The sequence below is a fragment of the Zonotrichia albicollis genome, chromosome 1 (assembly GCF_047830755.1).
Source record: "Zonotrichia albicollis isolate bZonAlb1 chromosome 1, bZonAlb1.hap1, whole genome shotgun sequence".
Lineage (NCBI taxonomy): Eukaryota > Metazoa > Chordata > Aves > Passeriformes > Passerellidae > Zonotrichia > Zonotrichia albicollis.
This window is the reverse complement of record NC_133819.1, coordinates 110,956,799-110,982,187: the sequence shown is the minus strand read 5'-3', so window position 1 is coordinate 110,982,187 and position 25,389 is coordinate 110,956,799. Positions and strand designations below refer to the sequence as shown.

The window sequence follows — 25,389 nt, the reverse complement described above, 5'->3', positions numbered from 1 at the left end:
ACATTTGCTTAATACATGATACTGTTTTTCAAAGCAGTAATTTATTGAGTTCAGATAAAACTTTTTGAAAAAAATCTCTGTACAAAAGAGAATTATAATCATGAATACTGACCTGGAATATTAGAAAGAAGTTTGATTTTAGAACCAAAGTGCTTTTTCTTGGTTCAATTAATTCTGATCAACATGCAGTGAATGTACCTGTGATGCCTGTGCTGCCCAAACACTGTGTTTCTAGAGACTTCTGCTGTCCTTCTCTCTGTGGCTTGTAGTCCAGCACTAATTTATAGCTCCTCTGAAGCATGATTTCAGAGCTGCAGGGCAAAAAGGTATCACAGAAAAGGCTGTCGAAAGAGGGAGAACAATGCAGAGAATGATTGGTTGAAGAAATTGTACTGTAATTCTTGTGAGGCCTGACACATATTTCTGCTTGGCAACCTGAAATAAAGTATTGTAGTCAATTTGACACATGAAATAATTTTGTTTTGGAATTACCTGACTTTCTAAATCAAAACTTTTTTTTTCTTTTTTTCATGAAAGAAGGAATTTTTTTTTTCTGAAAAAAACCCCATCAGTTTTAAGGAAACTCTATTTCCCACTGATAAATGGAAAAAAAATATTCTGAGCCACTCTATGTAAACCATGATGTTCCAAATGATCATTTATTGTATTTTTTCAGTGCCATTCAGAAATTATTACAAACAAACCTCTAATATTTTTTATGAAAACACAAGCCCACAGTAATATTACTTATATTTGAAATAAAATTAAAATTATGCATTTGGTGACTCAGCATCGAGAAGCATTTGAATTATGCAGTTATGTTAATTCAAGCAAAGTGGTAGAATTTTTTAAAATTGTTGCTTAAATTGTGTGGCCTTTTCATATTGCGCATAGTAAGTGCTGCTCACAACAGTTTAAAAGTATTATTTATTACCACAGAATTAGGACAGAGTAAAAAGTATTGAAACTTGAAGTTCAAGTTGAGATAGTGTTCCTAAGATAGAAATCTAATGAGACCCTCAGCTTGTGGTTCTGTTTTCTTCCATGTCAGTATACTTCTCATCATGCCAAGATCTCACTGAGCCTGTTTAAAACTGTAGGATCCTATTCCCAAATAAACATGAGTTAAAAAGAATAAAAAGCCAGCCATACACTTGGTATTGCATGTTGCTGTCTCTAAGTAAGAGCATTTCTTTTGAGTGGTTTAGAGCAGAACTGATATCACCACTGTCTTTCTTCCCTAAAACAATTCCTTCTTCATTATTAAACAATACAATTAAAGGTGAGACAGAAAACAGGATTTTAAATTACAGCTGGAAGAAAAGAAACAAAACTAATGTCTGCTGGCCTGAATTAAACTATATGCTATTTTTTTAAACAATAAAGCCAGAAAAAGAATTTGAAGAGAATTTTTAATGAACCAAGTATTTGTTCACATCTTCACATGCATTTTTTTCTTCCACAAATTGAATCTAAAATATTTGAACCTAAAAGAATCCTCAATTGACTAAGAATACAATTTTTAGGAAGTTTGTAAAAATTACAAAGCAATAGGAGTTAATATTCAGAAGTGCACAGGATAGTGCAATTGTTGTTTGTTGTGAGAAACCAGTATTAAAAGATGCTAGAAATATTTCAAGAAGTTGTATTACATAATAATTAATAATTAAAAAGTTGGTAAAAGATAGTACTAGAAGTAGACAACCACCACAAAACCAAAGTGTCCTTTGAAACAACATTTTTTCTCTATTTATCTATTATTTTTCTATTTCTCTATTTTTTCCTATTCATTCTTCCCCTATTTCAAGACATGCAAGAGACCATAGTTCAGACACATACATCACACAGTATTCCTGTTCAAGGAATTCACCATGTGCTCCTGAAGACTAGTTTCATTACTTTGAACACAATTCAAAAAAGTATTTCTGATTTGCTTAAGATGATTATGGAAATATTTACACTAGACTTAACTTTTTTTTTACATTACAATATTTTCTTGTGGGGTTTGGCTGTATTACATAGGCTTTTTATGTACCAGATAGCAATATGTATTTTAAATATTTGTTTTTTAATGTAAACAGATAGCTAGCAAAATGAAAGGGAGTTTGTCAGAATTTTCGTGAACTTCAGCAAAAATTCTCAAGATGTAAAAGGATACAGCTTTATATATTAGTACCTATTTTCCTTCTTTAAAGAATGGCTCCAGGAACCATAATTACAGTTGGTACATAACTTATAGGGAAGACTAATCAAGTCAATGCAATTTTAGTGATACTTAAGATAATCAACGCTACAGAGAGAAGCAAAACCAGCAATATGTCAGATTTTACGGGGAGAGCATCTAGCATGCTCAGTTGCTGTAGAAAAGAACCTGAAGGTATGGAAGGGACTTTTCCTGGAGGTAGCCTTAGATTTGGTCATGACTCCTCGGGATTACTGATGTTGACAGTGGCATTGACTCAGGGGGCACTGCAGGCTGTTGTTGACAGCAGATCTAGTTGTATTTCCAAAAACATCTTTTAAGAAACCTTTTCTTGGTATCAGACTCAGAAACTGGTTATCCATTCCTTCTGAGGTAAGTTAGTCTAGACACACAATTGAGTTTCTTTTCCATTTTATAGAGTGGTAGGTTCACAGAAAACTCTTTAAACTTTTCACTTATCTGTCAAAGCCAAAGAAGCAAAATTTTCAGGAAAACTACTGATTTGGTGGTCTAGCAAAAAAAGCTAGTCTCTCCCTATAACTTTTTTATTTACACTGAAGCAATGTTGGGTGTGCTATGGTTACTATACATATGATACAGAAATAAAATGAGATAAAAAATATATTTCAGTATTTTGGTCCTTCAGATCATATTCTAAGACATGTTAAGGTATTATTAGAATAACAAAGTCCAGCAGAGCTGTTTTTGTGGGAAAATAAAAGCCAGATTTAATTAAGTTTATAAACTCATAAAGACTTTTTCAATTAATACATTCAAATAAACTTTCAAAATATCAATGCAAAATACATTGACATATGAAATAAAATTCTCCACATTGCTTATTAGCAAATTTATATTGCTTCCAAGTGTTTTTTTCTTTTCAGGAAGACTTCAGCTACCAGTGTCAGTGATACAATACTTGCTTTTGCCTCCTTACATCACAAAGCTTCCAAGATTTTCTTTTCTTATTAGTATGTGAGACAAGAATTGGCACAGTATCTTTAGACCTCTTAATGCAACCTGACACTGGCAATTTAAATGGTAGTCATAGTTTGGCACAAAAATATGACTAAGAGTTCCTGATTGTCACTGAAGTCCTTTTAGATTTAAGCAAAGTTGTAATGGCAATGGAGAAAGGATGAAGCCAACATCTTCTTGGGTGACAGTGTCAATGTGGCAGCACCAGCTGTGACGAATCACTCCTTGCCATGACAGGAACAGCATGGCAGGCTGTGTCAGGGTGTTTGTTTACTGAGAACTTCAGAAAGCAATGGAAGTGTGTTATGTTTATATAATTATTATTTATAACTATTGTCGGTGATGGGAGAAGTGGTTGAAAGTGCCGTTTTGTAGCGCTTCTTGAATTACATGCAAAGTAAAATGATGCGTTTGAAAGTGCTTATTTAGTCTTGAGTTGACTAATTATTAACTACATTCTTTTCCTCTCTTGTCAGTGAGGGCCTATTAATCCAAATCTCTTATTGTGAGAGATCACTCAGCCGTACACTATTTTAACATGCTTGTGTATGATATTAATTCATGCTGTGTGCATGCAAAGATCCTCTCTCACTGCTCTCCCCAGTAATCAGATATCTCTCCAAAAATACTAGTCTCTTTATACCCTTGCAGTGCTAGGTGGAGAGAAAGAAAGAAATTTAAATCTAACTTCTATTTTCCCTTCACTGACAAAGTGCATTTGACCTCAAAATGGGGCACCCGTCAGAGATCCTCACACAAGCAGGAATCCCTGAAATTTTAGCGCTATTTCTTAGTTATAAATAATAACAATATTTTTGGTGGGTGGCAGCTAATGAGTGTCGGTGCAAATGGCGATTTCAGCAGGAAGGGGTGCCAGCAGAGGCCTTACTGACTGGAGTACTGCATGGTGCTGTACTTTGTCATTCGTCTCCGGGAGGTGCCTGGAGATGCCGTGCTCATTCCCTGACCAAGATGACATTCGGCACTGAGCATCTGACCTGTGCTGCTCAGGCTCCCCAGATTTGCTCCCATGCTTGTTGCTCCCAGGCTGCTCATCCCAGCCCCTGACACTACTCTCTCTGTGACCATCACGTTGTGGGCATTGGATAACTCTGAGGGAATATTTATTAGACTGCCTGGCATGCCAGAGGCAGGCCTGAACACCCTTTCTGTCACTACCACATTTGACCCATCTACCAAATCAGGAATGCTCAGAGATGCCGGGAGTCGGGAGTTAGGCGCGATTACTCTTTCCGTGACGATAACGTTGGAGCCCTCTGTGAGATCGGGGATATCCAGCATGCCACGCAATTCAGAGGCAGACGCAGGCCCCACAACCCTCTCCGTCACAACGACGTTGGATGCACGCAGAGGGTCAACGCAAACAGAGGGCTGGCTGGAGGTGTACGTCTCGGTCACCATCATGTTGCCATGGAGCAAGGGATCCGGCATGGGCCTCGGCGGCTGTATGGTTGTCCCAGATGTGTAGGTGTTTTCAGTAACAACCGTTGTAGTGCCAGCGGTGGGAGGCATGGGTGCGCTTCCGTTGACAATGATGGTGGTGCCCGGTGGCGGGAGGTTTAGATCACTTTCAGGACTGGGGAAGGAAATGTTGACGCCTGGCCAGGGTGGGTTAGCATCAGGGAAAGGTTCGATCTCTTTGCCCAGACAAATCTCTGCTAAGGTCTTAAATTTTGGTCCTAATGTATCCAAGTATGTTTCGTCTGTATCTTCTCCAATAAAGCTGCAGCAACCCACGGAGCCAACGGGAGTACCAACTCCTTCGTGATCATAAATTAATAGGCAGTCATTTGCCGGCCGACCTTCATCTTCATCTGCATACACAAATGCTTTCTGTAGTTTGAAAAAACAAAAAAATGAGAAAAAAAAAAAAAAAAGAAGAACAGAATAACAGAGTGAATTTTGTCAGGTTTTTAACCATGAATATTCGAACCACAGTAAAGTTTCCCCAACCACAGTAAGGCCCACCTGACTTGAAAAATAGGACATCAATAGGGCAGACTATACCATCAACATTTTTTAACCTTGAAATAAGTTTATATAAATAGTGTTTCATTCCTGTTTCTGCAGACACATAGCATCTCAAATTTTGGTCTGTGTCTCTGTCTATGGGACAAAGGGGACAGGCAAACAGATGCCTTCTTTGGGCAGCAGTATCTGAGCAAAATGGTAGGAGGAGGAGTGAAGCAGCGTGGCAAGGGGGCAATGAAAAGACCAGGAAAGAGGAGGATTGGATGGAGAATTGTCCATAGTGGGAGAGACTTGGTGAGTCCAGAGGGGAGTGCATTTTAAGCAAGAAGGAAATCGCCAACTGGGAATGATGTTTTGGATCCTGATGTGGTCATTGCAAAGACATCAGGCAGGAAAGAGGAGAATTTAAAGTGAGTGCTAAGTGGGGTTCGAGGAAGCAGAAAAGGATGGAAGGAGAGGCCTGGGAGAAAGAGTCAAAGAGTTTGGGAATTGAGATGGTTCAGGAGGATAGCAGTAGTATGTGGAGGCCTGTGGCAGGCAGACAATTAATACATAGTGCTTCAGGCCAAGGCAGGAAGATTGCAGTCTGGGAGAAATCCATGCTCAGGATGTCAGGACTGCTCTGTTCTCTCCTCCATGAACCTTGTTTAGATTTTGAAATATAGCAATCCTTATATCTTAATTGATATTTTGGTGACATGCAATTATAACATTTATGCTTCACAGTTCATGCATATGAATAAAAATATAGCCCATGAAACCATTAATCATGTAAATTCCATACCATTTTTTAAATCCCATATGTAAAGGTGAATTTAGGTATTGCCAATTGAAAAACTTCATATTTGTGTCACTGGTAGTTCACAAGTCTTTTAGGGAGCAGAAATGGCGATAAAAATAAGGAAGAATTGATGTTTAAAGTTCTTTCAGGATTAGAATGACTTCATCAAACAAACTGTACAGGAAGTAGGAGTGAACAATTCAAAAAAGTTATTAAATATTTATGCACTGAGAAAGGTTGGAAATACATAAATTTGGTGGGTAATTATGAAATAATTTAATTGCTTCCTACCTCAACCCACATTATGTCCATCAGTTTTACAAAAAGGCTGCTAAACAATCCACCTACTATGGCAGCAGCTCAAAGACATTACTACTACTAGTGTTGTAACTTTTCCTACCAGTGTGATCAGCTTTGCTTTCACAGCAGTGTTATAGCATGGAAGTTTCAATTTGAGTAGAATTATTTTGGATTTCCACCATGTAACCTGGGAAGGGGAATCTAACAGAAAGCCTGCTCACAGTAGTAACTCAAAGAACAGCATTTAATTACCTCAGAGAAATAGTTGTCTAGGAAGGCCATGTTCACTCCTCCTTCTCGATACTCTTTTATTGTTCCTCCAATTGACCCTTTTGCTTCCCCTGTTCCAGAAATTCCTCCAGCTGTTCCGTAGCCAGTACCAGTGCCATAGCCAACACCTGTAGTTTCTTCAACACCAGAAGCTACTACTCCTCCTCCTCCATATGTGTTATTATATATATCTGAAAGCAGAAAAAGTTATTGCCCCTGTGCTCTGTGAAACTTTTACACACAATTTGTCTGTTATTTTTACAAATGCTATAATGACACTTCTGAGTTTCTAAAGGTATTTTAGACCAGTCTCAGTCACAGGTATATGCGCAGGTACGAAACTTTGAAACTGCAGTAACAATTATATACGTATTAACAGACACCTAAGTGCTTGATTTTATTCTTGAGGCTAGGCAACCTGTGTGCATGTGTTTTAGAAAATCAGTGATTTAGTTTGTTATTGGCTGGACAGATTATTCTGTCTAGTGTATATATATGCTGTTGTGGGGTTTATGTTAGAAAATCAGATAATGTTTATCTATGCAAATGCATAAATGTATATTTATGATCACATTGGCATTAATTTTTTCCCTTACACACTTAGAAAATGGAGTTTTATAAATCCTAGAAAATAAAGAGTTATGTAACTACACATTTTCAAGTAGTGAGATTTTTTTAAGGGAGAACAACAATGGATCATAATAACCACCAGTTGATCATTCATAATGGAAATGTCCTTTATAATAAGTTGTAAAGTAATACTTACAGGATTTCATCTTGTCTGTATTTTTTTTAGTTCATGATAACAAGGAAAGAGTTTTCTTAATGATCAGCACATATTATAATAAAAGAATTGCATACAGTATTCTTGACTATGGTTATGCTGGGAAACATAGGCTAAATTACATATTTTTTTGATTTTTGTGAAATGAGAAATCTGAGAACATTCTTCTATAATAAATAGTCAGCAGAGAGGTTGTCTTGCAGAGTAACATTTCTTCCTGTCAGAAAGTAGGGAAAATGGACCTGTGCCAGCATCCTTCCTTCCTCTTCTGAAGTAAGGAATGGAGGAGAAGGATAAAGTAACGCTGCACAGCTGGGCTTATTCTCTATGACCATTGAATTCCTGGAGGAACCTTATCTCAGAAGCATGCATTTATTGTGTTATGTATCAGCTTGTCTAGGTTAACACACAAATTGGCAGTAATTAACTAGCTACTTCACATGCTTCCTTATGGGAAGCAGGAAACTGGGGAGAACTGAAGATTTTACCCAAGTTGTGAAAGCAAATATCCTTATTCTGGCTAAATATTGATTTCTTCTGGTGTCTTGAAAATGCCCTCCATTCAGTAGCTTTGCTGATAAAGAAAAAATACCCAGGATTTGAAAGCCTTGGCAGCTATTTCAAAATAGCTGTATTTCAAAGTGTAGTTTGCAGAAATGAATCTGTTCAGAAGCTCAAACTCAAAACTTTTTATTCATACAGGAAATCCTACCAGCATGAGTTTGACTATCTGCAGATATGAGATTGGAAGGGTTGGGTTATACCTGGGAAACTAAAGGACCCCCTGAATCTGAAGGCATGAAGTGCTGAAAGGCAGCATAACATAGAAGATTTAAAGATCTGCTTACCAGAAGGTTCACCAAAATCACCTCCTGCAGCGGTTGTTGGGGCAAGAATGTGTGAGACATCCTGGAAAACAACATTTTGACTCCTTGAATGATTACCTTGAAATTCCCATATGAAGACCGAGACTTTGTGAATTATGTTAAGAAATTAGCAGTCCAAACTGTTAATGATGGCTAGTCATTACCACCATCTCCATTAACAATCAAAACAGAACAAAACAAAGAGACTACAAATTTTTTCCCTTGTCAACACGAACAATGATCAATGAAGATGATTTGTGTTCCCTTCTAAACTTGCACTGAAGGAGCTTTCTGGTTGTTATGCTTCATCTGAAGGAACAGTGGCATCAAACTTTTGTGCCAAACTAACTTACCACTGCTTAAAACACATAAACCCCATCAGTGAATGTTAATTAAGAATCACCTTTCATATCTGGCTGAAAATTGTTGACAATGCCAGACTGGTTTTAGATTACACAGTGTTACTATCACTTTCTCTAGAAAAATGCAGCCTTTACTCACAAATTACTTCTGGCTTTAGAAACATAGGATGTACTGACCCTGTCTTCAGGCTGTGCACCTTCTATTCCCCATGGATGAATTGCCCCTTCTGTACATTCAGGTACAGGTTCAAATCCAGTTCCAACTCCACCTGCAGCGCCAGGTCCACAGCCACAACAGTCGCTCATTGACATCAAAATTGGAATCACTAACCAGGAAAAGAACAGGAAACAATTATTTAGCACATCTCTTCCTCACAGGAATAGCTGCTCTCCCCAGAGGGCAGGTGCTCATGAACTTTTGAAAATATGCCTTTAAAATGTTTCTAACCAAGCAGCCTGTAAGTCTGGCTTTCAGAATATTTTGCTGCTTATGGAGATACCTGTATTTGGAAATTCAGAATAATTTGTACCTTTGGTTGTAGCACAGCAGGACAGGGGTGGGGCTGTTACTCTAAATTTATGCTTATACACCTGGGAACAGACTTTGATCTGTCTCAGCTGAACCAATATAAGTTGCATACATATTAAAATGAAATGAACAAAACCAGTGTTGCTATGTATAGCATTCAGCGCTATTCTTTCTGGATATATGAGCATACATTTCTCTCTTCAAGTATTGTAATTGAAAAGAAATACATATTAGTAATAATAGACTTATAAGAATCAGTGGAGAGTCCACCTGACTACAGTGATCATTGGCTAAGGCTCCAGTTGTACATTACATATACATAATGCTTGATTTGAAAAAGCAGTAGGGGCAATCCCCAAGCCCTAGTTTCACCAAACATTTACATAGAGTGAATCAGGTTTCCCAGAGTGCTGTATTATGCTTAGTTGTTTAAAGAACTCAGTGCTGGAAATTGCAGAATGCTTGTAATGGCCAGCATCAAAAACACTGCTTATTTTAGAAAGGTGGTGCAATATTAATTCATAGAATCATAGAATGGCTTGGGTTGGAAGAGATCTTAAATACCATTTAGTTCCAATCCCTCTGCCATGGGTAGGGACACTTTCCACTTACCACATTTCTCAAAGACTCATCCAGCCCAGCCTTGAACCAGGGATGGTGCATCCACAACTGCTCTGGGCAGCACGTGCCTCTGTCTCATCACTCTCACAGTTAAGAATTGCTTCCTAAACCTACCGTCTTTCAGTTTAAATCCATTGCTCCTTGTCCTGTCACAACATGCCCTTTTAAAAAGTCCCTCTCCAGCTCTTTTGCAGGACTCCTTTAGGAACTGCAAGGCTGCCCTAAGTTTGCTTTGGAGACTTCTCTTCTCCAGGCTGAGCAGTTCAACTCTCTCAGCTCGTCTTCATGCGAGAGTTGCTCCAGCCCTCTGATTACTTGAAAATCAAAGTGAAATGAAAAGGGGAAAGGACTATATTACGTACAAAGTGCTGCCTCATAGAGCATGACTAAGGATGTATTTACTCCAGACTATGAGGGGAAATTTACAAAGGCAGAAAGACAGTCTGTCTTGTAAGATAAACCATCTGGGGACTACAAATTTCACAGCCTTTTGAAGCTTCAAAATTTTGTGTTTGTTGATTCCTCCTAAAAAAGATCAAAACCCAAACCAAACCCCCTCCTCAAAAAATCAGGGGGGTAAAAACCCCAATTTCCTCAGGTTTGGTAGTCAGTATTTCTGCAATGGGAAATCTTAGATGTTGATTACTTGATGCCCAAGCCAGGAAAGAGGGTTGATCACCTATGATTCTGGTAGTCTGAGAAATAATTGCTTGTATAAATTCTAACTCGAGTCCATGAAGCTCATAATTCTTCATAAACATACTAGGACAAATGAATTAATATCCTGCTTTGATCCTGTTATCATAAATGCTACTGTTTTTTTATTAGATGTAATGTTTGGAAGGAGTAGCCAAAAGTTTCAAAATCTGTGACTTATTGTTCTGCTACTGAAGTCTGGCTTGGAGTTCAAAGGAATCTTGTTCTTTAGATCCTTTCTTACCCAACTTGGAACAGATACTTGCCCAATTCTTCCAGTAATGTAATGGAAGTAGAAATTGCAAAATGTAAGTGACAGGACAGCTCTGTCTAAGAATTGGAATAAGAAGGCTTAGAAAGAAAATGCTTAATTTTAAATGGAAAATCTCTGTATAACTTAAAACTTATGGAAATTATTTTCATTTAAAAGACAATTTTTTTCTCTATCAAATGGCCAATAGCAGCCAGTGGATTAGCAACAAACTGAAAAAGTAATCATATTTTAGAAGAATTGAAAAATGCATTTTTTACATGATTTAGAAAAATAATAAAACCTGTTTTCTTAATTTTATACTTACAAACAAATATTAGTCCGCCGAGGAACATCAAGCCAATGGCAGCGCCACTAAGTGTGGTATTTGAATCCAACTGCCTGCCATAATTTTCATTTCCATAACCGCTGTCAGTGTAGGCAGTATATCCTTCATCACCTCCTTCGTAGCCATCAGTATAACCCTGGGACTGTGTGTGGTCCTCATAATCTCCTCCATAATCACCACCACCACCTTGCTGCCCTCCGTCTTCCCGGCCCTCTCCACCAGTGCCGCCGCCACCACCGCCAGTGCCGCCGCCGCCACCACCAGTAGTGCCACCACCACCACCACCACCAGCGCCACCACCACCACCGATGATAATTATTCTTGTGGCCCCACTGGTGCAGTAGTTCCGACTGTCACACTGGCAAGCTTGCACAGGAATTATGTGTGGTCGAGCACAGCGCCGGCCTTGGCTGTCCCTTACAACGACGTAGATCCTATAAAGGTAAAAGTCTATGTTCTGGCCCACTAGTTCTGCAGAGGAGTCTTGGAGGGAAAAAAAAAAAGGAGAAAAATATTTGGATGAAGGTATTGACCATAAGTGTTGTACAAATCTATACTACTTGTGTATTACATTCATAGAACAGAATGAAAGTATTCCCTTTCTAAGCACCTCAATTACTTATGCACCTACATTATTTACTCAACATGAAGTACTCATCTATGCTTGTTTTTTTCATTGCAAAACCTGACCCAAATCAGTCTAGTTATCACTTATAAACTAGAGAAATACAAGAGGGGAAAATGAAGTCTTTTATTTCTACTGCTAAATTTTCTGAATTTTATTCGCACAATGTAAAGATAAAAGTTGAAAGTTTTATGCATTTTTTTATTCCTCTCTCAAGGCACTCATCCATGTTTTTCAGAAGGTTTAAAATATTTAAGATTACATATTTGCAACTGTTTAGGACAGGTAGGAGACTGAAGAATACTTGCAATTGTGATACTTGCCATATAATGTAGTCTTCTATGTAAACAGTTAGTTATGCAAATTGTGTCATTTAGTTATGCATGGGATCTGATTAATTCATTATTTTGTTATTTCGTATTGAAGGAAACTGGCAAAGCTTCACTGGGCACTGACTAAAACAATTTTCCTTAAAATACAAGTAGGTGTGACTGGTACAATAAATTTTAAAAGTTATAATCTTAATTTGTCATTTTCACATGCCTCTCATAAAAGTAAAGCTCTACTAACTATAAACTTTATACTTTAATAAACAAATTTGAGATTTGATATATGCTTAGGATTTTTAGATAACACAGAAATAAAAAAGTGTCAAATTACTCTTTTTGATTTACTTCATTATGTTTAGACCCATAAAGGCTCTTGTCATAGTAATACTGAAAGTACAGTTTTGCTAGTAAATTTTCAGTTTCCTTTAAAATATAATATATGTAATAATTCTGATTTAAATATTATAATATATATATATATTTGCATGCATATATTCAAATTTGGAGTAACTTCTTAGATTTGTATTTAACTGAGATTTGAATAGATTCTAATAAGTGTTTTATTTGTTAATAAAGAAACATCCCAATTACTTATTTTAGATAAGACCTTATTGCTATCATTTATTCTGTTATAAAATGCAGGTTAATTTACCATTTATTCGTCTGATAATCCATGTAGTCTGAGGTTCACCATGTATGCTGAATGTGAAGGGGGTAGCATAGACAACACCATCCCTGGGCTTTGCTGAGATAACCACTGATGGGGAATGCATACATACTTTCCTCACTTCAGTATTAATAGTTGGGCAATTGGCATTGATGCCATCTAGTGAAAGCACAACGGTGCCAGTAGCAGTGTAGCGAGGAACCCCTGTAAAAAGAAGGTATTTGTGGTCAGGGGGGAAATAGTGATACTATAAGCAATGCAGTTAGGGTGGGAAAACTAGAAACAGCAAAAAACATTTAGAGAAATCTGGAACACAAAGAGTTTATTTTGGAAAAATTAATCTCTTTTCTTACCTCTGGTGATAGCCAGAACCTCTGCTTGGTACTGTCCATTGACCAGATAGACAGAATCCCGGCTAATAACTTTGTTCAGTATGATTTCACCAGTGTTTTGATTGATTCTGAACCAGGCAGCTGGATCACGTCCTATGCTATATCTGTGTTTGGTGAAGTAAAAATGCGCAGTGTTATGTTACGAATATATGTATTACATATTTATTTTGTGGATAAAATTTGGCACTTTTCTTTTGGCATTTTTCTTTTAGCTATGCTAGATCCTATTGCATTTCACCCAGTTCAAGCAAAATCCATGTAGACTCCAAAAAAAGGAAGACCAGAAAAGTAATTAGGAATAAAGCAAATGCATAGAAACCCATTTTATTTTGAAAGTGTCATCATAGTCCAAAAGTAAAACTTTTCTGGATCCTGTAAACCTTTACTAGAATCCTTGCTTATAGCAATGGTTGAATCCACAGTTCTTCCTATAACATTCGAAAGTTGTATTTGCTGACACATTTCTGTGTTTTAGGAATTTATTTCAACTATTTGAAAATAGGCTATATTTATTTCTACATGGACTGAAAAGCAAATTATAGTCTCAGTTATTATTGCTAATTTCAAGAGAAACAGGTGCAAATTTTTTTTTTTTTACTAGAGAATTAGCTAGTAGGGGCTTATTCTATTCTGATTGGAAAATATTGACTGTTATTGGGATTTTCTGCCAGCTTTCTTGAGATGCTAACAAATTCCCTCCTTGTAGCAAATGTTTCAAGAAAAAGCATTCTTAGGCTGAGAAAAAAAAAAAAAACCAAAAACAACAAACCCTCTTCTAGTCTATTTAAGTTACAGCCTGTTAGAAAAGTGATCTTTTCTTTGTCTTGTGCATAAGGCTAAGAAAAGTTGCCAGGAAAGAAAAGGACAAAAATGGGCTATATACTATTCCATAATAACATAGAATGTATGATACTATGTAGTAATTGCCATTTTTCTATTGCTAATCAATAATCATTGTTTTTTAAAGCATCCTTTAAAATACGTATTCCTCATCCCATTGAAATCTCAAAAGAATTGTTCCACCCAGGGAGTTAAGCAGAGCAGAGCTTACACAACATTTGATGCAATGGTTCTAGTGTCCTCATCCATGGCTGTGTATGTTCCTACAACATAATTCACTCTTGCGCTTTGTGGCAGGGAAAACACAACTGAAGATGGATGAAATCTTGGTGGTTCAATCAAATTTTTTACTTCTACTGTGAGGGGTGTCCCAAATATCTGGTACTCATGTGCAACAGAGTGGTGGAATGCAGCTACATTCCTGACACCGATCATCAGTGCGTGAGTTCGGATATGTTCAAAGTCCAGCTCCTAAAAGGTAAACCACAGAGAACTAGATAATACATAAAAGCTCCTTTAATATTTTAAAAATATTTTTTATTTTAAATTGTTGAATGACAGTGTTTTTACTGCCTGTTTATTTCTACTAACAATTAAATAAAATTTTAAGTCAAGAGCTGAATATTTATCCATACCTTAATTACTCTAAGGATTCCTTGATTTGTAGCTCGATCTGTAACAATTTCAAAACAGTTATCTTCATTACCGGATATAAAGAAAAACTCTGCTAACCAATTGTCTGTAAACTCTTCATCAGCATCCAGAGCTTGTATTCGAAGCAGTTCTGAACTGAGTGAATTTTCTGAAATGCTTGCTGAAAACTGAAATGACAGACAAATACCTATTAGCAAACATATATATGTTTGGAAAACAGGAAAACACAGCTGTCTGCAGAGATTCTTTTGAAAGATGTTCTGAGCAGAGAATAAATTTTTTACATAAAAACAATGTGTTCTGGGAAAATTGTGATTATGATTACAGATTTGAAAATCTCCAAGTGTCACCTCCAAGGTTTGCAGAGGTATCTTAGAAGAAAAGGATTTGTGCTTTCTATAAGAAATGGTATTCCAAGGATTGGGTTATTCTACATAATCTCATATTGCAGGGATCTGGGCACCTGTACGACAGGATTTCTCTGAATACAAAGAAGTCAGTCCTGACAGTGTCAGGATTTACATCTCTGAATACAAAAATGATCTGTGTGTATGTTACCAGAATTGTTGCACAAGCGACAGACTGTATTTTGAGCACTCTTCAAGGGAACAACTTTGTCAATCCCATGGAGCATGTAAATGTGAAAGTTCTCTATGGGTTAGTAAGGGCTCTGTTACCAGTGGGCCTTTTAAATGGGGTTTTAAAACAGTATTGCTGCCTTTGTTATTGGAAACTTACAGAGCTTTGAGCAAGAGTTGGAAAGTTGTCATTAACATCAATGACTTTCACATTACAGCTACAAAGGGACGATATTCCATCTGCAGCGCCGTCCCGGTCTGATGCCTTCACAACCAGAGTGTAGCTACTATGTTGCTGTCACAAAAAGAGAAATGAGTATGTTAGAAGACCATCTGTGCATCTTATAAATAACTCATGCTTGCTACTATTTCCTAATACAGGAATTCTGCTTAGACATTTTATTGCGACACATCAAAACCGTGCATTTCTCCATTAATATTGGGGAAAAAAAAAACTTTTCTCTCTCTTCTATATTTTTCTCGCTCTCGTAGCACATATTCACTACAGCATAATTTTATTTAGCTTTGGAAGGGGAAATGTTACCTCTCTGTCAAGATAATTTGCAAGATGGAGTTCTCCTGTGTATTTATTCATAATGAACATGGGTGGACCAGAAGGTTCCTGACTCTCTATTTTGAAGGCAATTTTAGAATTCAAATGGTTAGGTTCATCTGCATCTGTTGCAATGATTTTCATCACCAGTGTGTCTAAAAAGAAATTAAAAAAATAGTAATTAAAAACCCACAAAACAAACAATCAAACAAAAAAAAAAAAACCAAAAAACCCCAAGAAAATCTCTTGAGTTTCTGCAAACAACTGATCAAGACAATGCTAAAACAGTGTATGAAAATGATAGAAGGCTATCTATTCCTTGATATTTACAGAGAAAACCAAAACTTTAGGTTTGTAGTACTGATTCTGACAATGACTTCAAATGAATTAAAAATCAAAGTCACAAAAAATAATGCAGGTTTTCACTGAACTTCTTTAAAGAAGTTAAATTCCCTATTACCATAGGGAATATGCAAATACATCAAGTACTGAGCTTGCAGACATTACTATAAGAAATCACAGCTTTAAATGAGAATTTCTAGAAAGAAGAAAATGAGTGTTAGGCACCATTGCCTCAGTGCTATTTGCATGTCTAATGTTGATTACTGCACTTTTGGTAAAAAGAACCATTTTAATGGTTTAAGTACAGAATTATTTAGTAATGTTCTGCTGCAATTGCAAATACCCAGGCTACAACTACAAATATTTGAAAGAGAAAAATGGGGAAAAATGTATTTTACATACCCTCCAAGGAAATAAGTGTAATGATATTTTTATTCTAATGAGAAGGAATGAAATTATTTCTTTTACATTTTCACATCTGAAAGCATTTGCATGATGGTATGGTTAGAAACTGGAACATTCAGCACTCGTGTGTGGGAGGAAAGGGAGAAGGAAGCATTGCTGTTTAATTTACAGCAATTAGCCCAGGCCCTGGCTCAAATAGCACTTGGAGAAGCATCTGCAGCTCCCTCCTCTGCAGTGGCCCTGACCATTTTATGTCATTGCCTAAGAAAAGCAGAAAGAGCTCCCCAGGTTTATATTAACTGTATTCTGTAAGCTTCACTAGCAGTACTCAGAAGGCATAGCAGAGGTACTCACTGTCCATGCTGCTCTCTTCAACAGATCCTGTAAATACAGTTTGTGCAAATACAGGAGGATTATCATTTATATCCAGGACTCTGACTCGAAGTTCAAGAGGTGGTTCCAAATCTATACCGGTCACTGAGTGTTTAGCAAAGCAACGTATCTAAATAAAGAGATTTACTTGTTTTAAAACCAAAAGTTAACTAAGCAAAGTAGCAACCTGAAACAAGCAAACTTGTTGTCAGCCCCACCCTGGATCTATCATTATAAAAGTCAAGAAAAAGGGGAGTACTTACAACAAATACTGGTGTTATTTCCCTATCCACTATTGATGTTATATTAATTTCTCCTGTTCTTGGGTTAACAACAAATATTCCATAGGGTGCACGATCAATTCCAACTCCAGAGATGCTGTATGTGATTGGATTGTCTTCTTCACAATCAGACCGGATCTACAGTAACAGATAATATAATAATAATAATAATAATAATTTATGCCAGTTTTCCGAGGACACCTACAGTGTTTTTTCTTCTATTCCTAGTTCCTGTAAAAAATTCTATATAACTTCAGTTTCTCAACTACTTATTACAAGGTTCAGTTGACAGAATCAATGGAAGGCTCCTCTACAAAATGTCAACCTAGATATCCGTGTTCCCTTAAGGGATGAGTGGGCCTTTTATTTCTCCTGTGTCTGTCAGGGAAATGGAGAGATATTCCAAGAGTATCACACTGTGGCTGGAACTCAGTAAGGGCATGATCACAGTGAGACCAGGAAAATATTTCTTTTTCTCTGTTTCCCACAGGTTATGTATAGTCTTTCAGGGGTTTCCCAAGTATAGAGAGAGAGAGAAGAAAAATGTCACTGGTTGGAGCTGCCTGGGAATCCGACTCATGGCAATGTTCTAGGAAGCCTCTGGTTACTCCTCAGCAGCCACATGGATTCTTCTTATGAGACTGTGTCAGCAGAGCTGGGAATGTTGCATCATCTTTCTTTTATTCTATATTCCGTGCTTTTACTACTCTAAGCACACGTATTTTTAAATCTCTCTGCTTTTATCAGCCTGTCTTTGGCAAAACTTCCTTGTCAGTGAATACTTGTGTTTTTCTTTCTACTTACTTTGGCAATTGGATTCCTCTTAGAGTTGTCTTCTCCTTCTCTACAAGCTGCAGCAAATTTGATCCATTCACGTTTTTGTCTTCTAAAGGTTTTCCATCTTGCCATTCCATTTTCATCCCATTCTTTTACCTTTGACAGAGAGTTCCAGTATCATGTGACCTCAGTCCATTTTAAACAAATACAGACAATTATAATTTCCAACAAAAAGAAGAAAAAAGGTTTTTGTAGACCATGTGCTTTTTTACCATTTGCTTTTTTACATGTCTGTGAGTCCCAAACTCTATGACTGTACATGTTTATTTTAAAATTACTTATTTGTTTGAGATACTCATTTAGATTTAGATGAATTTCTCTTGAGAGTGTTAGCAGGTTATTACCTGCAGCTGTGTAATATTTAAATATGTTTTCAATCTTCAGGTTCAGAAGTGTCTTAGTTGAGTATTTTCCAAGTGAATTTTTCATTTGTTACATTTTGTTTAATCAGAAAAATAGTTTCTAAATAAATAAATATTACCTCTACATGAAATCCTGTGCTGAAATCCAAGAGTACCTGCAAGAACAATAAAAAAATTGGCATGTAAAAATCAAGGCAAAATGCAGCAAGCAAAACCGATCTGCAAGACATTGCTATACTGCAGGCCTATTGCAATAGCTTACCTAGCTGCAAGATTTCCATAAATGAGTTTGTGAAATTCAATTTTTTCTATATCCAGCACATAAATTCCTTGAGAGTTAAAACCTTCAAAATCCATTCTGTCTTTGAAGACAGTACTTTGAGCTTGAATGGATATGCCAGAGCAATTTTCAAACTATACCTTAATCAAAAGAAAGCTTTCACACAGATTTTAACACCTCGACTGAAGAGAGAAGTGTTTGCAAACGTTTTTAGCAAACACTCTAGGAAATCAGGAAAATATTTATCCTAAATAATTCATTATTTTTTTTCAATTTCTTTCCTATTTAGAAAGTTGACAATAACCCTGGAGTACTTAATTCTGTAATTTAACAAAAAAGAATGAAAATGGGTTTTTTGGAACTTCCCAGTGAGATTGAAGAGATTCAATGTAAGATGGAAACCCACCTGAAGTTTTCAGGCAAATTTCCCTGCAGTGCAGTTGATATTGATTTAAGACTCTGCTATGTAACTAATCTTGAGTAAATAAAGATAACAGGATCAGATGCAGTACTCAATTACTTTAAAACTAAAATTCAAATGAGAGTAGCCTCAATTTCTTGATTAGCACAATTTAAAAGACAGCAAAATTTAATTAACTCTATTCCAAAATAGGGTGTGTAAATGAAGTTCACTTTCTTCAGAGCATTTCTTTCAGGTTTAGGATCTGCTTTGGCTCTCTTCAGACAATAAAGGGTGAAGATTGTGGGATTTTCAGAACTGGATTCTTGTTTCATTCATCATTGGAAGATACAAAATATCCAGGTGACTCAAACATTTTTGCAGTGTTTCTCTTTTCTCAACAAATGTTAACAGCCGCAGTTATGAGTATTTCACTTCCTTATAATTTCCCATAGCTTTTTGGTTTGTTTTGGTTTCTTTGTTTTTTTGTCTGATATGGGGTTTTATGTCAGCTATACTTGGATAAAATCTGACATCTTTTATCCTTACATCATGGGACTTTCCTCACTTCAAATTTATTGCATTGTACTGGCAAGACTGGAACATGGACACAAAATTTTTTCCACTTACTTCATGTTAAGACAACTTCTTACATGCAACAGATTAATGAACAGCAGCTTCACCCTCCTTCCTCTCTCTCTCTCTCCCTCTTCCCCATTTAACCTGTATGCTGCAAGAATTAGCCATCTGTCATTTACAAAACAGTGTTTCCAATGATCTGGTTTTACCCAAAACATACCTTGAGACCTTGGCCTATAATGGATGCCTTAATCTGCTTCTCAATGGAGGAGTTTAGACTGGATCTGCCCATTTGATGTGCATATGTAGCTTGAATTTTTTTTAACTATTCACAGAGTAAGGATTTTTTCCTTGTTTGAGCCAGCTATTGACATAAATGGTTAAGAAAAGTACTCTGCAGGAGAATTACTACAATATGTTCATGTTGTGTTAAAAGTACCAATAAATCTTTTAACTTTTGTTGGGTTTATGGCTGTTTAAATTTTCAGCTTCAGAGTAGGGTTCAAATTCATATGCAGCTGTTCTGTTCCTCATCTCAGAAAAGGGACAATATCAGACTTCCTGTGAATGGCAGGGTTTGTTTGCCCCAGTGGGAGCTCAGTCCTGTTCTTTTATAATCCCCCTTGGAGTCCAGGGGAACATGGAAGAGTCAAAGGGGAAGACTACCCCCTCACAAGAGAACCTGAGTGATGAGGTCCACCAGAAATAACACTAATTGAACGTCTCTTATCAGTCTAACCCACCTCATTTGGTGAGCACAATGAAATCCTCTCCACCCTTAGGCTGAAATCACTTCTGGCATGCAAACAATTGTCTTGACCCGGCAAAGTATGGGTATGCACCTCCCAATGCCGTGTTAGTGAATCTTGTCTGCTGTCTGCATCATGTGGCCTATCCTTACTTAACAGCGAGACTAATGCCTTACACCCAGCCACATCACTCTCATATTCTGAAAAACTATTCTGAGTTTTTCTGAAATAAGAATTATACCTGTAAAGAATTCTATTACTTAAAGACATGAGCATTCATGTATCTCTTGATTCCAGCCTATAGGGAGTTCTGTTTTCAAGCAGTGAAAATTTTATATTTCGCACTGGAGTCTTATCCTTTGTTTTTGAGCACCAGTAATGGGAACATCAGGAATTTGTTAGTTGGTGATGCTGGGGATTATAAATTTAGGCCCTGTGTTTTCACAGTTGAGCAGTGATAGTGAAGGAAAACCCCATTTTGCTACTTGTTGGTAATGGAAGGTCTTGAATTCAGAGTCCTTAGTATAGTTCATGTTATTATTTGAAAGGGCTGATCCGATGAACTCTGATGGTCTCTGTTTGGTATGTGTCTCAGTTACAGCTGTGGTATAGGAAGGAGGGCAGGCAGACATCAGACATAAATGTCTAGTTCACCAGATAAATCCGAACAATTTTGAAATTACATTTATCCTACTGGATTCAGGGATAGAGACTCCTCCTCCTCCCCAGCTAATGCTTTCTGGTTCTCCGCTGTCACCAGCAGTTAGATGTCTTCCCCTAACCCAGTTGTCTATTTCTAATATTTATCTGAGATGCAAACCTCTTTTTTTCCTAGTGCTATTTCCAGCAGATAAATTCTGTCTCCTAGCAGCTAAGCCCTGCAAATTTTAGGTAGTTAAAAAAAAAATATCCCTTCTAAACTCATATCGAAGTACAGTACTTTCCAAAGACTCAAGGATAAACAATAATTAAAGCAATAGGAGCCACTGGAATGTGTGGGATGCATGCTGAGGACCTTGGGGTAGGCAAGCTGGTCAGAATGATGCCAAGATTTGCTGTCCTGTTAGTCTCTGAGAGACTGTGAAAAAAAGGAAGCTGCAGAGAATCTAGACGCTGGTTGCACAAGCTGTTTCTGTTATGGGTTGGGAGATGGGCAGGCTGGAAACAATCTTGGTTTCTGTCATTTGCACAGTATTCTGTCTGAAAGCTTCTATTTTATTGTAATGATACCTGGACACTGTGTCCAAAATGACACCTTAGAGTCACACTAGACTTATTCTGGATTTATTCTGATGTAACTGGGGACAGAATTAGGCCCATAGGATGTCTACTGTTCTTTGCACCCTCAAAGCAATTTACAAACAAGAATTAACTAATCATTAATTGAGTGCCAAGCAATATCATACGTAATTACGGAATCCTCCCTTCTCCACCTACTCAAATCTCAATGACTGAACATGCCTTTAACATCTTCCCAGCATTATTCATACGGGATCTGCTTCTCTCTCTTTGAAGTCAACAGTGGCATTGTTGTTGGCCTGGATGGGAGGAGTGCTGAGAGCTCACACGTATTGTGTTAGTCATCAGGCTGCCGTGGTAGCTCTGGTACTGTCAGCGTTTTGGGACTTTTACATCTTTCTTACTCATCCAAAGCCCTGACTAGAAAAGGGTTGCAATAATGAGCCCTTCCCCTTTATTCATTCTGCATCTCTTTTCAAAAATGATAAATCAGTGCCTATGAAATAATAAGAAGCAGAGTTCAAATATAACACAAACCCTCATATTTTAAAAATATGCCATTTTATCACTTTTTAAACATTGAAACATGATTTTCTTTTTCTATACTTCACTTTTTCATATGTCACTTATGAATGTACTTCATCCAATTTAAGAGGAAAGATTTTCTGGATTATTTTCCTGACATGTTGTTTTCTAATTCAGAGGAGGTCAGGTCTTTCCTATCTTAGCAATACTTTGAGTTGCACCCAGGATGGATAATCCATTACTCTTTCAACAGTTGTGACAGGAATAATTCAGGAATTATGACAATGCTCACGTTAGACTGAAGAATTTACTTCAAAGTTTTATTTATTTTAAAATAAGTTTACTGAAAGAACTGACAACTTCAGGAAAGTTTCCACTGAGATTATTTCTGTTCTGCTACTGTATCTTCTATTGTATGCAGATACAATACATTTCCATAGAATAACTGAGCTTAACCATTAGAAAAATGAACAGAAAATTAATTTCAATATAGGGTGTATGCCATTATCATTAAAATTTGAGTTTTTCAAATTAGTCATGCTAAGTGCCCTCAATAAATCTCCTCAATAAAACCTGAATTCTGATATGACAGAGTGTTCTGGCTGCAAATGCATGTTTGCTTAATGGCCATTTTACTTAGGAATGTAAAACTGCAGGCTTAAGTACCTAATCTTAGGTGATAGTTCCTGGATGTGGAATTGCTTTAGTTTATATTTCTACAACAGAATTATTTGGCAGAAGAACCTGCAGGTTCCTGATTCAATTCTGGCAGATGTTTCACATGAATATACAAAAAGAGGATGTAGCTCCTGACAATTTTTACGTTATTTTTACGCAATCAAATTACGAGTAGGATGTGTAACCATAGCCTTATGACTGGGGGGGAAAAAATAAGCCTAGATAACATATGGGAAAATGTATCCAGACAAAAGTGCATAAGAGATGTGGTAAATTTAAAATTATTGGCTGTCACATGAGAGCTGGCAGGAGAAGAGTCATACCTGATCAAACAGGTTATTTCCATAAAACGTGTCTGTGCTAGTATCACAAACAGAACTCCCTTACTCATGAGAATAATGTCTTTGAAGTCACATGAGCAAAGGTTGCAGAAGCAGTCCCACCAATGGTGAAATCCATAGAGAAAATTATTTGTTTCAGGGCTGGTAAGTTTCCTTTGTTTTTTTTGAAAATACAGTAGTTTACTAAAATATGTATAACTCCACGTTAATTTTATTTGATGCAACTTATTAACAATATACTAACCAGACACACCATTCAGACAGGTGATTTTCATGAAAGATTAGTTAAGCTGTAAGCCAAAATTTTTTCTCAGAATACACTAAAACTGGATAAGTAAATGTATAATTTGACCTCAACAGTTTTTCTGCCACCTTTCTTTAAAGAGTTGAGAGATGCTATTAAGCCATACAGGCCATCATGAACATTGCTGGGCAGAAGAACACATAACAAGAACAAGGGTTTCCTCTGGGTAGTAAAAGTTTGAATATTTGATAGTCATCATACACAATGGCATTTTCCAAAATCACTCTTTTTTTCTGAACCAGCACCTACCCTCCATCACTCACAATTGTAACAATAATATACTGATAGAATGAAAATGGCTCCAGAGCTGTTGGGAGAAGTAAAGCAGCAAAATGCTTTTGAATGGACAGGTCTTAGACATAAAACAGTCAAGCATTTTGAACTTCAACACACTGGGAGTGTGCATCACCAGGTAACTGAGTGAAATGAATAGTCACTTGTGTTTCATGAAAATCTAGAAGTGTTAGTGTGATGTGCAGCAGGCCGCTCTCAGACACCTCTCTGCTGCCTTGAACAAGCTGAAACTTATCCGAACCATAACTTGCTTTTGCCAACTTTTGCCCTTGTTTGCTTGGCAGCTGCTCTGTGTTAATTAGTTCTACTTTGCTGATTGCAGAGCTGTCACCTAAAATTAATAGATTGTATTTTCATAATAGTTTTAGGATTTCTTAACCTATAACACAAACTTTTTCTCTGACTACAGCATTTCTAGTGAAGTCAGTAATGAGAAGTTAACAAACACTTACACATACTAATACACAGAGTAAAATGTAAAATTTCATGAAAACCACAGGACATAACAATAGCAGAAATCCTGCTCTTCTCAATCTTCAGGGCCTTAAATCTCTACCAAATTTCAAGGGGGCAGTGCAGATGAGTAAAATTAATACACACAAAAATCAGATTGCAGGAGCAGTAGGGCACTCATAGCCCTTTTAAGTCCCTTCTGGGTAATTTCCATGCCTTGATGAACACATTGAACAACTATGCCACTTGACCATAGCCACAACTTTCCTTTTACAGTGAGAAAAACAAACCCAAGGAGCAACACTTTCATCATGCCTTCACTTGCTCGGCACATGGCGGCTCAGACACTAGGGCACAACAACACCGGAATCCTTTGCAATGTGAAATAATAGGCCAAGTTTTGATTTTTACTTATCTGAGATCACTAAATTTTGTCATTTTTTTATCTCTTGAAAATAGCTGTAGGATTTGGTCAACTCTGAAACTATCTTGCTGATCGTTTTAGGAAAACGACATTTTAAATTTTTAGAAAAAGGTATTTCCTCAACTGATAAAAAAGTAAGGACATAGAACCAAATTATATCCAACCATTAAAATGTTTATAATGATAGCATTTTATTAATAATTGTGACCTTTAAATAGCAGCCAAGAAAACATTTGCCTGAAACATCATGCAGTAAACATAGAAAGTCACATCTTGAACATCAACAGATCGCCAAAAGTATAAAAAGAAACATTTGTCAGTATTTAATGAAAGGCTAATTTGATTTTATAGAATGTTCAGAAGTGCTGTTTAAAAGGAGCAGAGCTTTGGTTTTTATGGTAAATTTCACAAGATATTTTTGGGGAATAGTTTATATTGTAAAACGCAGTGGTCTGCTGAGAAAGATGAAACTGGCGTAGTCACAGCATTTACAAATATTGTTTTAAAATCCGACTTACCAACAAAAGGAACAGAAAAGCAGCCGTTCGGTGAGGGAGCCAATCCATGGCATCTGACTTCTCAGAAACAAGTCCAACTGAGTTATGGTTACCAGCCTGTTCCTGTTCCCCTCCCCCCCCAGCTCTGGTGACTATTTAAAACGGCACTCTGTGCATGTCCTTATACTCAGCCCTTCAAGGTGTCTCTGCCTCCCTCTGAGGGAAGAACTGAAGATGCTGTATAACAGAGTGTCTTTCCCCACCCCAAAATCCTGGGCTGGTCTCACCTGAAATGCTTGACAACATCATTATTGCTTGCAGGTAAAAGCTAAGAGACACACCTTAATTCTTATTGCACTGAAACCCTTTGTTGGATACAAAAGGTACGTTTTAAAAACAGAGGCAAGC

General features: G+C 37.0%; 2 protein-coding genes across 15 annotated transcripts in view; one reads left to right on the top strand and one right to left on the bottom strand.

Moving 5' to 3' along the window:
* LOC102062631 (uncharacterized) overlaps positions 1-25,389 on the top strand; it is a 40,393-nt gene that overhangs the window by 8,641 nt on the left and 6,363 nt on the right. For 4 of the 14 annotated variants that reach the window (XR_012582279.1, XR_012582268.1, XR_003379276.2 and 1 more), the window contains 2 exons: positions 14,132-14,312; positions 19,155-19,261. The exons of 5 other annotated variants lie outside the window; for them this stretch is intronic. Coding sequence is in view for 1 of the 9 variants with exons in the window: in XM_074550200.1 (XP_074406301.1) it covers positions 8,011-8,028 (18 nt within the window). In the remaining 8 variants the exon portion in view is untranslated. Of the gene's footprint in view, positions 1-8,010; positions 11,424-14,131; positions 14,313-19,154; positions 19,262-25,389 lie in introns of those variants that run through there. 5 more of the 14 variants (XR_012582266.1, XR_012582265.1, XM_074550200.1 and 2 more) reach the window with 2 other exon arrangements.
* On the bottom strand, positions 2,425-25,381 carry DSG4 (desmoglein 4). The gene is made up of 16 exons (XM_005479262.3): positions 25,003-25,381; positions 18,338-18,373; positions 17,824-17,952; positions 17,002-17,157; positions 16,721-16,868; positions 15,611-15,774; positions 15,227-15,361; positions 14,470-14,655; positions 14,046-14,305; positions 12,956-13,098; positions 12,588-12,806; positions 10,961-11,464; positions 8,714-8,862; positions 8,157-8,217; positions 6,507-6,715; positions 2,425-5,035 (listed from the first exon to the last, which is right to left on the bottom strand). Exons 1-16 carry the CDS (start codon positions 25,048-25,050, stop codon positions 4,067-4,069), a joined length of 3,516 nt encoding a protein of 1,171 aa, XP_005479319.1. The 5' UTR covers positions 25,051-25,381; the 3' UTR covers positions 2,425-4,066.